At 53.2% G+C, this 15,328-nt stretch overlaps 5 protein-coding genes across 5 annotated transcripts; 2 read left to right on the forward strand and 3 right to left on the reverse strand.

Moving 5' to 3' along the window:
* Positions 1–458: 458 nt before the first annotated feature.
* Positions 459–3,545, forward strand: W97_06726 (uncharacterized protein; the record flags this gene model as incomplete). The annotated part of the gene is made up of 6 exons (XM_007784599.1): positions 459–774; positions 845–1,175; positions 1,331–1,850; positions 1,903–2,394; positions 2,448–2,690; positions 2,778–3,545. The coding sequence occupies 6 exons, from the start codon at positions 459–461 to the stop codon at positions 3,543–3,545; spliced, it is 2,670 nt and encodes an 889-aa protein (XP_007782789.1).
* A 1,231-nt stretch (positions 3,546–4,776) lies between these two features.
* On the reverse strand, positions 4,777–5,835 carry W97_06727 (uncharacterized protein; the record flags this gene model as incomplete). Its single annotated transcript, XM_007784600.1, has 1 exon — positions 4,777–5,835. The coding sequence occupies one exon, from the start codon at positions 5,833–5,835 to the stop codon at positions 4,777–4,779; it is 1,059 nt and encodes a 352-aa protein (XP_007782790.1).
* A 1,150-nt stretch (positions 5,836–6,985) lies between these two features.
* W97_06728 (uncharacterized protein) lies at positions 6,986–7,204 on the forward strand (the record flags this gene model as incomplete). Its single annotated transcript, XM_007784601.1, has 1 exon — positions 6,986–7,204. The coding sequence occupies one exon, from the start codon at positions 6,986–6,988 to the stop codon at positions 7,202–7,204; it is 219 nt and encodes a 72-aa protein (XP_007782791.1).
* Positions 7,205–7,865: 661 nt separating this feature from the next.
* Positions 7,866–10,460, reverse strand: W97_06729 (uncharacterized protein; the record flags this gene model as incomplete). The annotated part of the gene is made up of 3 exons (XM_007784602.1): positions 7,866–8,862; positions 8,911–10,313; positions 10,365–10,460. 3 exons carry the CDS (start codon positions 10,458–10,460, stop codon positions 7,866–7,868), a joined length of 2,496 nt encoding a protein of 831 aa, XP_007782792.1.
* Positions 10,461–12,161: 1,701 nt separating this feature from the next.
* On the reverse strand, positions 12,162–12,739 carry W97_06730 (uncharacterized protein; the record flags this gene model as incomplete). The annotated part of the gene is made up of 2 exons (XM_007784603.1): positions 12,162–12,584; positions 12,656–12,739. The coding sequence occupies 2 exons, from the start codon at positions 12,737–12,739 to the stop codon at positions 12,162–12,164; spliced, it is 507 nt and encodes a 168-aa protein (XP_007782793.1).
* Positions 12,740–15,328: the final 2,589 nt, after the last annotated feature.

The following is a 15,328-nucleotide window of genomic DNA, read 5'->3' on the forward strand; positions in this document are numbered from 1 at the left end:
ATCCAGTCTAAGTACTCTGGATGATAGAGGCGTCACATAGTCTTCCAAGGGGTGGCTTCCTTCGCGCGGCACAACGGTGCTTACCAACGCCGACGGGACGCCTTTTTATCATCTTGGCCAATGTTCAGCTCCTGATCCAGATGCAGGCCTGCAGCTGCCAGTACGGCCGCAGCAACTCTGTGGCCAGGATCAAGCCGCCCACGTGCTTACCTACTCAACGCAATGTAGATGCCTAAAGGGCGGTTCATAGTGTCATGTAATTGCTATTGTCTACGTGTCTTTGCTGAAGCCGCACGGGTAGATAGGATCAATTCAAATTACCGTTCTTACTACTCCTCCAGGCACGCATCCTATCGGGCATACCTCCCGTCTTACTGCGGAACAGAACTGACAGCAGCGGTGCAACTTGCACTCCGCCTTATGCGCTTATCTCCAGCATCCTCTCCATGCTCTAAACCATGACCGTAGCAGAGCCAGATTCGCCTAGCGACACGTTCTTCAACGACCTCAGCCAGTCGTACGATTACCAGAATGCCGACTCGGGACCTCCGAACGGGCGGACTAGAAGTACAGAGAACGTCAGAGAGGGGGACGGAGCTTCCAAGATCAAGCGCATAGCATGCGTGCTGTGTCGGAAACGGAAGCTCAAATGCGACGGCAACAGGCCCACGTGCGGGACATGCAAGAGGCTATCACACGATTGCGCTTACGATGAAGTGCGGAGGAAGAGTGGGCCTAAACGGGGATATGTAAAGGCACTGGAAGCTCGACTGCGTGTGTATATACTGGCGTCAACGGATTTCAGGCACTATGGGTTCAGAGCTGTCGGCTGATTTGATGCCAGACCAGGTCGAAACGCTCCTCAAAACGCAAGATTCGACTGCCGAGCCAGCCAACAACGGACGCGACGCCGTTAACCAGACCTTCCCGATGGGCGCGCTCCCTCAGCACATACGAGGGGCTGGCGCGGAAGCGTCGAACGCGAACCTTATGAACGACGACGACGTTGCTCAAATGTTCGACACGAGCAATCTTACACCCCCCGACTCGTTTCCGATGCTGCAGAACAATAGCTTGGGGGACGCAGCTACTTCGAATGAGGAGCAATTCTCGTGGGAGATGATAGGGCTGGGGTTGGACGAGCCGTTGCCGAATCAAGACGTTATCAACGAACTGTAAGCTGGATGATTGTTTCGCCCCGTTCTACTGATGGCCGGAATGGCATCTCTACGATGGGACAAAAGCAACTTCGTACATGCCGGGGGCCCGCTGAGGACTTCAACAGTGCATTAGCTAGCAAGTCCAGATCCGCTAACATCGACTTCTGCAGACATCAGATATTCTTCGACAAGCTACACCCATCTGTATCCATGATACACAAGCCGCGATACTTGGCTGCAATGAATCTTGCCCCTCATATGCGGCCTCCAGTCTGCCTGCGCTATATAATGTGGTGTTGGGCGGCATCCGTGACAGAAAAGTACGACGCGCTCCAGGAGCACTTCTACATGCGAGCACGCAAATACGCGCAAATGGACGAGATGAAGGGCCACGGCGAGGCTACAATCACGCTTGCGCACACACAAGCATGGGCCCTGATTGCGAGCTACGAATTCAAGCTCATGTACTTCCCAAGAGCATGGTTGAGCGTCGGTCGAGCCGTGAGGCTATCACAGATGATGCAGCTGCACCGCATGGATGGAGTAGGACTGGACGTCAAGCAATGCCTACAACCTCCCCGAGACTGGACAGAACGGGAAGAAAGGAGGAGAACGTTTTGGATGTGCTTCTGCATAGACCGATATGCGAGCATCGGTACGGGATGGCCTATGACGATTGATGAGAGAGATGTGAGTTCAGTTTCTTTCCGTGTTCTATCACGCTCTACTAACCGATAGCCAGATCTTGAGCAATCTCCCAGCTACGGATGACGCCTTTGACAGGAGCAGGCCCATGACGAGTATAACGCTTGAGGAAGCCCTGAGCCCTTCAGGCGCGGCGTCGCTAAGCCCTTTCGCCGGAGTTGCGGTCATGGCATGTCTTTTCGGACGGAACCTTACGCATTTACATCGACCTTCGCCGAACGACAATGACGCAGATCTCAACGGCGAATACTGGAGACGGCACCGAGCCATGGAGAACTACTTACTCAATACCGCCATGGCCTTGCCCGATCAGTTACGTTTACCTGCAAATCTTTCCAACGCGAACGTGGTCTTCCTCAACATGTGCATCCACACATCCGCAATATGTCTGCACCAGGCTGCTATCTTCAAAGCCGACAAGTTCAATCTACCACCAAACATAGCCACAGAAAGCAAAATAAGATGCGTAACAGCTGCCGCTGAGATTGCAAGCATCATGCGCATGATCTGTCATTTGGACCTCTCCACTGTGAGTGCTTGTGCTATACAGCTAGTTTACTACGATGCTAATCAGTTGGCTAGATGAGTCCCTTCATCTCTTTTAGCGTCTATGTCGCAGCACGCGTCTTCGTGCAGTATCTCCGGACCAAACCAAAAGACCAGAATATCAGCTCGTCTCTGCAGTTCCTCCTCCAAGCCATGCAGGCCCTCAAGCGCAAAAACCCCCTCACGGAATCGTTCCTCGCTCAGCTTGACCTCGATCTTCAAAGTGCTGGTTTACCACCTTCTCAGCCTCGAAACGAGTTTTATCAGCCAGGAGCAGCGGTAAGCCTGAATGGATCTATGCTTTGCTAGTGATCTGGCATTGTACATGTTTTGAAGCTATCACAATCTGACTTACGCTGCCCACAGCCCGAGATCCCACGCAACACCGACTCTGTAGGCTGCGTCGCGCTCTACGAGATTCGCGAGTCGCAGCTACCGCCACAGCAACGGACTCGGCCAACCTTCGGCGACCACGGCCTCAGCGCCCATACGAACCCAAATCGAAGTCCGGAGGGCGAATCACCCGGGCCCCCCTTTCATGTCGCGCAATCGGTCAGTCTGGACGTTCCACCCGCACCGCCCTTCGGCTACGATCCCCGGCAAGACTCCCGCAAGCCTGTATCGAACTTCGGATTCTTACCGCAAAGCGGGACTGTGATACCACAGGTCGGCGTCGACGCCCGAGTGCACACCTTGGCGGACCAGCTGCTGAACACCAACTCTGGAGGTGACACGGACATGGACGCCTCGCCCGATGTCAGCGGCGACCAAGCCACGCCGTCTGCAAGCTCGCGCCACGGATCCTCAGCAACGAACTCGTACACGTCGCCGCAGGAGCACAGTGCTCGCCACGCGTCGTCGCCGCCTCAAAACACCAACCGTCCGGGCTTCGGCAGCACGGGAGGGGCCAGCCAGCCGTTCTTTTCCAACGTGCCAGTGGCCGACGACTTTGCGGCTATGGCGGCCGGGTTTCCGGACCCGCCCGAGGCTTTCCCGTGGGATATTGGTGGTGGCGGCACGGGGTTCTCGCCGCTGCCGGATGGGAGCTGGGATCAGGTGCTTGGGGATATTGGGGGCTCGTGGAATGGGCTGCTTGCGCAGACTGGTGATGGGTATATGGGGAAACGGACTTGATGTAGCTGTGTTTCGCCGCTAGTTGGATGAGCTGAAACGGGTTTCAGGATTTTGGGTAGGTAGGGCGTACGGAGGCATCATTTGATTGGACATGGGATGTGCTTGATGGGTTGCACATCTCTGGAACAGGAGCATGCAACGTCATTCGTTATATACCTCCCCTTCCTTTTGGGGGTGTTCTAGAGATTGTTTACGCACCGTAGCGGAGGACGGAGTATGATGTTACCTTCACGATTTGTATTGATAGTTTGTACTCCACTCGAAAGGAAGTTCAATCATCCGAAGAACAGCGTTGTGTTGATAAGAGGAGTCACTCAACAATTTTCACTGTGCTCTCGAGACTTTTGTGTCTTCGCGAGTTCACGAATACCAACGCGGAGAGTCGAAGCTGTCTACACCATGACAAACAGCTTCTTCGAGAAAGAGTACTATCTATTCCGACTCGCGGACTCTCCCTAGTGGACTTCAGCTCAACCGCTCTATCCTCCTTCGGTGTTCTTCCAACAACTCCTCTACTACCAGCCCATCCCGCAACCCCAGTCAAAGATTGTAATGAGAATCCCAAACAAAAAGTGTTTCCAAGCAGGATTCGAACAGTGCCATTCGAGACACCGCTGCCTCGAATGTACGGCCGGTGCAAAAGCTGAGGAAACTCACCGCCGAGGTAATCCGGTTTGGACTTCATGGACAATGGTTTGATTGCAGCCACTCGGCTGAGAGATGTTCATGGTTTTATAACAAATATACTCGGCAAAAAGTCCCGATCAGATTCACAGTCAAGAACCTCCTCCAGGATCGAACGAAGGGGGCTAGGAATAGATGGACTAGTGACATGGTATTGAACCTCTGCACAATATTATCCTGCTTAATCATTTGTTAAGAAGCGCTCAGCCCGTTGTAGAGAGCAGTCCCTCGGACGTAGTTCTAGCTGTCCAAAAGGATATTCCAGTCTTGGGGCAAGAGCTTGAAGACGATTACATTGGTACGATGGGTGAGTAAAAATTAGCGGTAGAGTGAGCAGGTGTTAGCAAGCTCTGGGCGACTGACGCTGCATCCTTACTGATTGCTGGTGTGCTTTCTTGAGAGCTTGAATTCGATCAGGGCACGAAGAAAAACCTTGATCTTGACCGGAACCTAGTCCACACACCTGAACGTGCCCAGCTACCGGCGGATTCTTGTACACATCTTGATACAACAATTGTACAAACGGACAACCCCACCCCCATCCCACCTACGCCCCCTCCTTCGCCTCCGCCCCTTCCTCCTTCGGCTTCCCCTCCCCCGCAAGATCCATCCGTCTGCTCTCCATCGTAAAATACAAGCTCCTGCCCGCCCCCTCCAGCGCAGTGGTAACCCCGGCCCCCATCCCCTGCAGCATCGCCACCAGCTGTCCCCTCAACCCTCCAAGACCTCCCTGGATTCCACCAACCCACCTCGCGCCCTCCATATCGAACACCCGGCCCTCGACCCGCGCGCCCAGCAGCATCAGCTTCGCGAGCCCGGCTTGCACGGCTGGCTCGTGGTACGATGGCACGGCTCTTCGCCTCGGCGCGGGGAAGGCAGGGTTTGGCGCCAGGGTTCGGAGCACGGCGGCGAGGTGCTGCGGCGTTACAGTCGGGAAGGTCACGGCCATTAGGGGGCCGGAGAGGAGTGGCTCGAGTCCATGGCGCAGCTTGCGGTCGGCAGCCGCGCGGTGGGCTGCCTCGGAGAGGGAGTGTGTGTGGCGCGGGTCAGCTGGGCTTGGATGCGTGTCCGGTATGCGGGCGCTGGTAGGCGTAGCTGGGTCTGAGGGATGAGGCGTCCGTGGCTCCTGATCTTGAGCCGGGTGGTAAAACTCCACGACCTTGAGCGCGGAGGCGAAGATGCCGGTCTGGAGGATCTGCGCCTTGACGCTGTCGGCGACGGCGGCGTTAGATTCAGCGCTTCCGCCGGCTGCGGCGAGCTCGGCGTCCACTTTGCGGAGCGCGGTCACGAGCTCTCGCCGTATGGCCATCCATTCTACAGAGCGGAGGTTGTTGTGTTGGAAGAGGAGCATGAGGGGCGTAGAGCGCAGGAGCGAGGCATATTGGCGGTGGAGCTGAGATTTGCGGAATTGGGGCGGCTTGTAGGAGGGCGGTTGGGTGGTAGGGTATCGTAGCACGGGAGGGACGGAGCGGATGGTTTGGTCTATTGGCGGTGCGGGTGTTGTTGCTGTTGCTACCGAAGCGTAGCAGCATTGCTGTGAGGCATGGTTTGCGGAGGATATACGGACGCGGAGGTGTCGTGGCTCGAGGCGTAATCGGGGTGGCATATTCGGTGGAGATGTGTAGATGCCTTGGATACCATCCAAGAGGCTCAGGAACTGGAGGCTGGCCTCGTGCTAGGCGCGCCGGCTTGCAATATCACGTCGATATTAAAATTGAATGCTTCCATACGCTCAAGGGTCATCAAGAGCTCGCCCCGGTGAAACTCCGGCACCAGTTTCGACTTCTCTCCAGCTCTGTCCGTCAATGATGAGCATAGCTACGAACTCCTTCTATTATTAGGATTGGCTTCCATGAACGCGATTCCGTGTAATGTACTCCGGTGTAATATATGCCACTGAAATTTACTTTTGATAAGTGCTCTAAGAAGCCCATTATCCTCAAGCTGCTCCAAGCAGCCTCTTCCGCGATATCAGAATAGGCTGGCCGGCGAAAACGCCATTGTGGAGTAGAAAACTCGCTGGGCACTAACCTTTAGCTGGCTGGCAAAATGCTCTCTATCTACTGTCTCGGCGGTGCCTCTGTCTCTTTTTGCTAGCATCCTCTAAGCCCCTATTTTGGCGCAAAGCATTTCTGTACAGACCACCGCTCGAAGCGAAGAGAGAGATTTGCTAAGCTCTGAACACACCCCGTTCTTTTCCGGCGGAACCGAAAGAGATACTGAGCAGCGCAGGGTTTTCGTGTTGGGACTTTGTGGGAGTGAGGCAAATAGATAAGTACAATTACTTCCCATGGTAGCTCCGATGAGAACCACGGAAAATCTTGATAAGAACCATGTTGAGTGTCGATAAATGCTTCTCGACAAGTATATAAATTTCTCGAAGGTCACTCAGGCTACGCTAGTCATCTATACCTTCATACACAACCAACTCTCGTGCTCTTGCTCGCTTCTGCAATACTGCGGACGTCCTCAAGTACCCCCCACGTCCTCAATTGGGACCATTCGACAGTCACCACAACGAAGTGGACGCAGCACAGCAGCTCCAATCTACCACCCCACAGACCCACCAGTCGGAAGGTAATGGCCGGAACACCGTTTCAGCCAGTTCGGAAGAACCGCTGTCCCGATTCCTTCCAGAGCCTTCGGGCCCAGTTACAGACCCATTCGAGCATCTCGACCAGCCCGACCAGCTCAGCGATTTCATGTCTCGGCATGCGCGGTCGGACGAATTCCCGACCGCCGTCCGGTTCACCAACATGGAGAACAACATCGCCATAATACGCCGGTACATCGCGATCCTCCAAGAGCGGAAGGCGCATGATCCGGAGCGCGGCCTCAAGCGCGCTACCGAGTCCGTCGAGCGATTGGGAATGGAGTTTAGGATGCTCGCATTCAGAACAAGCCGGCTCGACACGTTGTACAATGACGCCAAGCACGAGAACAAGGCCAAGGACGAGCGTGTGTCGCAAGGCTGACAGAACGCGTCCGCGTGTTGGGGACGGAGAGGGCCGTGGACGGACAACGCATCCAATTGGCCCTTGCAGAGAATTCGGCTCTACAACAAGCACAATGCGACGAAGTAACGAGGCACTTACAGGAAACAGAAGACCGCTACAACAGGATGTATCTCATGACTCGGAGGAGGGATGATGAGTTGTGAGGGTTATCAAAGAAGCAAAGAAACCCGGCCTAGAGTATTTCCCTAGGACGCTGCGGTTATGCTTCATGATACCAAGAGCTCTCCTCTGCGGATCTCGGCCGGACTAGATATATGCGTGAATAGTCTAGCTTAGCGCAGACCCAGAAAGTGGTACCGTACATTTACTTTCCGTCATACTGTGATAGCGTCAGGGTCTTTGCGGTGAGTCGTGAAGCTGTTGAAGACCCGGCTTGGGTCGTATGATCAGTGTGATGATTAAATCGTTCATGCTCTATGTTGTCGAAGGCTCTGTAGCGTAACCCTCAGTTGGGCTGAAACATAGACAAGTCCGCAGTTTAGGTCAAGGAAAGAAGTAATCGTCGTGCAAGTTTCTCATGAAATACTGGAGCGGATTTGACGTCATTGCACAAAATCAACCACAAGGAGTTAATGGGAGCAGAATTATGCTTCAATTACTACCTACGGATAGCGAGGCATTAGCCAAGGTCGCCATCATCATCCCAGCCCAACGCATCGTAGATACTCTCCTCCGCAACCGTCTCAACGGCGTCAAGCTTGTTCGACGTGGGCGTTGCAGCAACGATGCCATACGGAGCGGCAAGAGGCTTGACGGGCGTAGAGAACACAGCCGCCGTTTTTTGGTTCCTCGATGGTGTTTGCGGTATCGGATCAGTAAAGAACGACACTGTCTTCGCTGGTCCACGAGATGGCGTTTCGGCGACAGTCGTGTGAAGCCCTGTCCTCGATTCGCGCCGCTCGGTTCCAGGGAAAAGGAATGACGCGGCTGGTCGGACAGTAGAGGATGGGATGCAGGCTCCGCTCGATCGGGGCGCTGGCCCATCAGCCGTGTTTGGCGGTGGAGAACGGAGAGCCGGTTTGGACTGCGTGATGTTCTTCGTCTTGCTGGCTCGCTTTGGAGTTGCCGTAACTTGCACGCCGCTCTGCTGCCGCCTCTGATCCGCAGAGTCGACGAGCTCTTTGACCGCCAGTCCACGATTTGGTTTCTTCAGCGCTGATATGGCGGTTTTGAGCTCGTTCTCTACAGCTGCTTTCTTCCGCTGTTTAGCTTCGTTGGCTGCGGTCATAGCGGTCAGGTCGATTTCCCGTTGCCTGAAGCGCTTGATGTCTGCCAAAGAACCTCCCCTACGGATTTGACTTTCTTGGCGTGGGATAGCCAAAAGTGGAATCTCGCTCCCCTCGCGTTTCAGGCCCGGAACGATGCCTGAGTCGGTGGCTGAACGCGCTAATGAAGGCGGCCGTCGACTCGTTGGGTTGACCTCCGAAGACACTTTCTGTAATGGCCGACGTATCTTCTTGGGTGGCGGTTGCCGGACTTCGGGTTCTCCAGGCTTGCGGAGAGTAGCAGTCGTCGAAGTACTCTGGATTGCTGTGGGTTTGGCTGGCGATGGGGCACCTGGCCCCCCGAGCTTGCGATTGATGGACGCGGCCTTGTCAGGTATCCGGTTCATGTAGCTACACACGTTAGTCGGCTTGCATGGAACAGCGAGTAGGGTGCCTTACAATGGTATGATGACTTCAAGGCAGAAGTCTTTCAGTATGTCGCTGTTCGACGCCCCGCCAGCGGTGATGTGCGTGTTCTCGCTGGCTTGATTACGACTCGGTAGCTTTGCGCTGGATTCTTCCTGTTCCACCGACTGCCAGATGCACAACCTTTCAACTAGGACGTCCATAATGGAGCTCATGTCCTGCTGCTTCCTAGACTTTCGCTTCTTCTGTGACACCGCGTCGGTAGTCCGTGGGGTCTGACTCTCAACGCCACCTGGATCATCAACCATTTGTGGTAGCTGGCACGCTGGTAGCGATTCAAGCGCCATGACTTCCATGGCAACAATCAGCTGTGCCAAAGTCTCTCTGACTTTCAGATTCGCGGTCCTCTTTCTCGCCACGTCATCTGCACTCCCGAAGTCTCGCTGACTAGTGATTGCCCAATCCGACAGCCACCATTTCCTGACGTACTCTGTTTCATCAGAGTACATGCCGTCCTTGCTTGGCTTGAGTTTCCGTGTCGTAGTCTTCTTCCTTCGAACAGTTGCTGACGTCATAGGTTCCTCGTCGGAGCAGAAGGCCATCGGCATCCCTTTGATGAGCTCTGGCAGCTTTTCCTTGTACTTCTTGTCTATGGAAGTTGTGCTATGCAGTATCGACCTGTAGAAGATGGCAAGTTCGGACAGCTGGAAGGAGCCATCTTGACTGCCAGCGAACGAAGCGCGAACTCGTGAGATCGGGCCCTTGGCGAAATAAGCGAGGGAAGCTTTGGATAGGTAGAGAGCTTCGAGATACTGAGATATGAAGTTCTCGAACAGCTCCGCAGCAGGAAGCCGAGGCAGCCCTTGCTCAGCGACCGGCTCAGTTGGTGTACGAGAGCGTTGCTGAACGGCGGAGCTTGCAGAGGGATGTACGATGGCGGTTTGAGACACTGGCTTTGGGTCGACCGCCGCCGCTGGGCGCGCCATTGAGATGCGTGGGAGCTCGCCATGGCTTCTGATCGGGTTGGACGGAGGCAGGATCCCTAAGGAAGCCCGCTGCCAGTATTCATGTCCTGTGCCGCGAACAGGCGCAACCTTGTGAAGGCAGTACGAGTCGTGCTGCGGCAGAGACACTAGGTCTTGCACGACTTCGACAGTCACCCAGTTCGCAAGCTTACAGAGCGCATAGACTCCATCCTGCACTCGCTCCACAGCAAACAAAGTGTTGGGGCTGGATGTTGCCGCTATGAGTACCACTGGTGCATCTGGGTCTCCCTCTCCTTCAAGTGCCGCAATGTGAGCTGAGAAGAGACGGTTGCATATCAAGTCGGACAAGCTGGTAGTGGGGTCCAGCAACGACAGCGGTAGTTTCGAGCGCGGCAAGAGTTGAATTGGCGTGAAGGTGTGCGGCTTGTCGTAAGCAGAAGACGGGTAGGGCTAGAACTCAATTGTCAGGTCTTGTGCTTCAAAGCCAGGATGAGTGCTCACTCGGATGGTGAATTGCCTGTGGAGGGCATCGTGGCTGATCTCCTGTCTTTTACGCTTTTTTGGATTGGTGGTTGTAGCATGGGGAAGAATGGACATAGTACATAATAAAGCAATAATTCGTAGAGATGTTGCAGCTTCGGTGGACGCGAGATTTGTCCGTGTTGTCGACGCGTTAGAGTACCCGCCAAGCAATGATATAAGAATCCAGTTGCCGATCCGTGCGTTCACGGGCCGTGCGCGAACAAGCCACAGATCTCTTTAGCGTTCGTTGGACATGGAGAGAGTAATGTCCACTTCAATCGAACTTCCCTTAGCACGATTTTGCAACTACACTCTTACCGCAAAGGTTCCCGCTATCGCGGGGCCGCCCACATTATTAATAAGAAACTACCACTAGTTATGGTATGGATACCTCTACAACTATATGCTGTATAATCTAAAGAATAATAAAGCCATTAAGATTGCTTGAATATCTATGTACTTCAAAAATATAGTATCTTGATACCGTATCTACTAGCTATAAGCTTTAACTACTACTACTATCCATAGTCATCAGCAAAGAATTTTGGTGGCTCAGAGCGGCTCGGAGCGCTCAGAGACACCATCAAAGGGATAGATTTTGTCCCCGTGTGCCTACTCACGTTTTGGTATCACATCGGCATTTGCTGTTCAATGTTGCATTGTGTCACATTAGTTAGTCGAGTTTCTTACGAACCACGTTGAGCTTTTCGCCGGTGCTGCAATACTGATTCACTACTAGAATGTCACTTTTTTTTTTCAGTGAGCCGTGAATTTGCTTCACTTCCAATTCGAAAAGTTCTTCTCCCACTTTCACTCACGGCTATAGAGTTTTCACAGCCGCTGCTACTACAAATCACTACCACAACTCTCTCTTATATCTCCAACCGCGGTCGAAATCATACAATCGCACTAACTCCAGCCTCGATTGTCAACATACAAAAGCTATCAAGCCTTCCATAGCCCTAGTATCCTCCCTCGTTGAATGCTCAATAGCAGGCAGCATGGCGCAAACCCCCAATAGAGACCTTCGAGCATCTCGTTCCTGTCCGCCAGGGCTCTGCGTCCACATTCTCCGCTGCGGCCACATGGTTTGGACGGCTGCGCTCGAGCCCTGCTGTATCAACTGCGCATCTCCAGAATCCTTCCTTCCACCATGGCTGTTCGTGTGCGAGAAGTGTATTAACGATGAGGATAACTAAAGACATGTCAAACCAACGCAGTTCATCCGCGTAATGCTCGACCCAATATCCGATGAGGCGTTTGAGCGGGAAGAATACCATAACCAGCAGTTACATTGGCGCAAAGCGCTGGAGTTTCAGCGCGAGCTTGCTCAGCGGCTGGCGGTGCCCTGCAAGGAAACAAAGTACTGCGGCGTGCTGCCAATTCTCGAGGAGCTCAAGCGAGGGGAATTGATAAAAGAGAGTAAAATTGGCCGCGATGAACTCGCGACGCTGATGGAATGACTATATATTTGTGTCTATGAGGCTGATAAGTAGACGGAAGCAGTACTTGGCGGCTTTCGCAAGCTGAATATGGGCTTGGAGGACCAGAAGGGGGGCCCGGCTTGAGCGGCATTCCTTCAGCTTCGCGGCGTTCATACTCTAGCTTCTTAACACAATGCAAGCACTCTTTTCCCAAATGCTTCGTGCTCTCCCTCTGTGATCCTTATCTTGTCCAACTCCCAACCTCCTCATTGCGCCCTCACCTCCCCTCACCCCATACCCCTCGACGCCAATCCAACAGCCCTCCAACCTACCCCTCAACCCCTTTCTCCACTCATAGCTTGACCCCACCCCCTACAGCCACCTTCCCATGCTCACAAACATATGCCACCCTCCCCGTCCCCCTCTCCCTCATGACCCCCTTAACCAACCCCATCCTCTTCCCTAAACCCACAACCTCGCTTTCAACCAGGACCTCCTCACCCTCATTCACCGGCCGCAGATACGTCACATTCAGCGTCCTGCTCACATGGCCTGTATCCCAGAAACCTTCCCGCGCGGCGGGCTCGATGGTCAGGCTAGTGCAGAGATCGAAGATGGTGGCGACGGCGCCGCCGTGCAAGGCACCGGTGGCGTTGCAGAGCGCGCGGGGGACGCGTAGAGAGTAGGTGGTTGTTGTGTGGTGTGGGTTTGAGGGGGTGGGGGAGTGAGAGGCGCTTAGGAGGGTGAGGGCGCCGGCGAGGGGTTTTTCGTAGTACTACTAGTGAGAGATGATCAGAGGGCTGCGAAGGGGAGTGGAGAGGAATCGAGGAGGGAGGGAAGGCACACGTCGTAGTCGGGATGGGAGAGTAGCTTGAGGAAGGCATTGGCGCGGTCGAAGGGCGTAGCTGCGAGGTCGGAGGCGAAGCCCATTTTCGAGGGGTGAGGTGATGAAACCTGTAGGGAACGAAGAGAGAACAGACTCTAGATCTATCTATAGCTGTATCATCTCATTTTTCAGCTATTGTCGACTGTGGTGGTTGAGCGATGAGCCTCTGGAGCTGAGGTGAGCGTTACGATTCTCGAACCTCGGCAAGTTGGAAATAATGCTGGTAAATCCGATCTCCTGTTGAAGAGTTACTCGAGTATTCGAAGTATTTATCTGATACGAAGATCTACAGGGTCTATACTTGGACAATGAAGAGGATTAAGCATGTTGCCACACTGGTCCTGATTCGAAGAGAAGAATGAATAATTAGTTAAAAGCGTCCCCGCTATCCATGCGTGCGTAGCGCCCAGACGCCATGCGGATCTACGTCTATATATTTATATGCTATTCATGCAAAAAATGATGCTCTACGCTGTACTCTCTAAACACGCTCTACCACTCTAAGCAGTGATAAAAATCCTGCCCTCCCACGGCTTCAGCGGCCCTTCCTTAACATTTAAGCTACTGATCAGCAAATCCAGCTTCCCGGTAACTTATTGGGACCTGGTAGTCCTAATCGTGGTCTGTAAAGTTTAGGACAGTTAGTACCTTCTTGCCTTAATGCGACTTGCTGAAAATATATGTTAGAGTTCTCGAAATTATAAACATTGTAGCTATTAAAGATAAATATGTCCGAGTACTCTTTCCTTACCGTAAGTATCTTCTTCTAAAACGCCAACACGCTGCTATCGTCGTCCTGCTACTGCGTAATATCAATCTTGTAATAGCTATTATTAATACGCATTTAGGGTTTCTTGCCGCCCTTTGTAAACCCCCTATACGGCGAGGTCGTCCCACTATATCAGCGTCCTCGCGTTGTCGCGGTCGAGGTAGTTTATATTATAAACCGCGAAGTAATGACGCGGGTTAAGACCTCTGCAGGAGGCTCGCTATGTAGTCAGCAATCTCATCCGCGCCCGCGTCCCGATAAGCCCTTTGCGCTTCCTGCATTCCTTCAACAGCAGGTAGGTTCCCCACTGCGAAATCAGGCAGATGGTACCCAGCCCGTAGCACGCTCGCGCATCTCTCGGTAAATGTTTCGGTCCACCGCTCGTAGAATTCCAATCTGTGATGGATCCAGTTCCATTTTTCGAGCTCACCGGACTGTTCCGTACCCTCGTCGACGCAGAGCGAGTTAAGAGCAAGCTCAGCAGTGATGATTTTATCGATACAACGCTGGCAGAGAAACACTCGCGGGAACCGACCACATGAGCCCGATATGATGCAGTTCGAAGCGCATAGGCCCGGATACCGCGTCCGTACCTCATGGCCGCAGTAAAGAGAATGACTGAGGACAGTCACATAGCTGGAGGACGGCCGGCCATGTTGCCTCCTTGTACGTTGTTGACTAAATCAAGCTTTCTTGGGAAGCAAGAAGAATACCTGTACAGAAACGGATGAGGGGGCAACAAAGTAGCTTGGGACGGTGTCAGATTGGCGAGCAGTTCCGGTGAAAATATGCCTTACTATTTTCGGGTCACTCAAATTGACGAGTACTCTCTATTTGTGACATTGTAGGCGCTTTCACTTTACAGTGTCCGCCTCTTTCCGATTCCGTAATTTTTGGGCCAGTGGTCATCCTCTCATGGCTAGTATTGCGAGCGTCATAACGGCAACGGCTAGGAGCTAATACTTTTCATTGACTAACAAAGAAACCAGGCGGCGAGGTACTGGCCTCGAGGAATGGAAGAGAATGGGATTACGCTTACTCGAGAAAAGCTTCTCCCTGAAATCGACGGTCAAATATTTATGCAGTCTTTCAGTTGCAGGGGACCTCTCAAATGCCCCTCAAGAGAACGCGGATGCTCGATGAAGTTGTATACTCACACGTAATAAGTCTGAGTCCTGACTCAAGCGGCGGCAGGACCGGACTAGGTGAGTCCATTGAATTACTGCGTATGAGAGCAACAAGACTCCATCAATGGCATTCGAGTATATAGTCATAACAGGGGAAGCCCTGCCAGCAAAATGCTAAGCAAGTTTAGCGCGGTACGCTCTTATAGGACCTTATCAGGATAGTCTTGATAATTGAATGGATCCTGTCGACATCGACCTAATGATACATGACCAAAGACTCCCAGGGAGCAGAGCGAGGTAAAAGGCGGCCGTTAAGAGACGGGAGACCACCTCTCTTGCCACCGGCCTTTCCATCGAAGCGCTGGCGACAGCTGCCAACCGTCGAATGCTGCGTCTAAATCTGAAATTCGCAACGCTAGGAACGTGGAATCCGCGCTCATGACGCTTACATAAGCAGTAAAGTTGTACGTCACCTTCCGCGAAGACTCCCTCCAACGTTACCCTGCTAAAGCGTCTCTGCATTCATTGGTATGACTCTTGACCACGGCTCTCTGCCCGAAACACGTTTCAAGGTGTTGAGACAGCGCAATGTGGACAGGCGTTTGTGTCGAACCCAGTCATCGTCGAAAAGTTTACAAGCCTTTGACAGCGACAGACGATACCGCCTTTGTTCTCTCTTGAGGGGATAAAAGGAAGACGTCGTGCAGCTCCCGGATACTATATGTGCCCTCAGAACG

The sequence above is a fragment of the Coniosporium apollinis genome (genome assembly GCF_000281105.1).
Source record: "Coniosporium apollinis CBS 100218 chromosome Unknown supercont1.34, whole genome shotgun sequence".
NCBI lineage: Eukaryota > Fungi > Ascomycota > Dothideomycetes > Coniosporium > Coniosporium apollinis.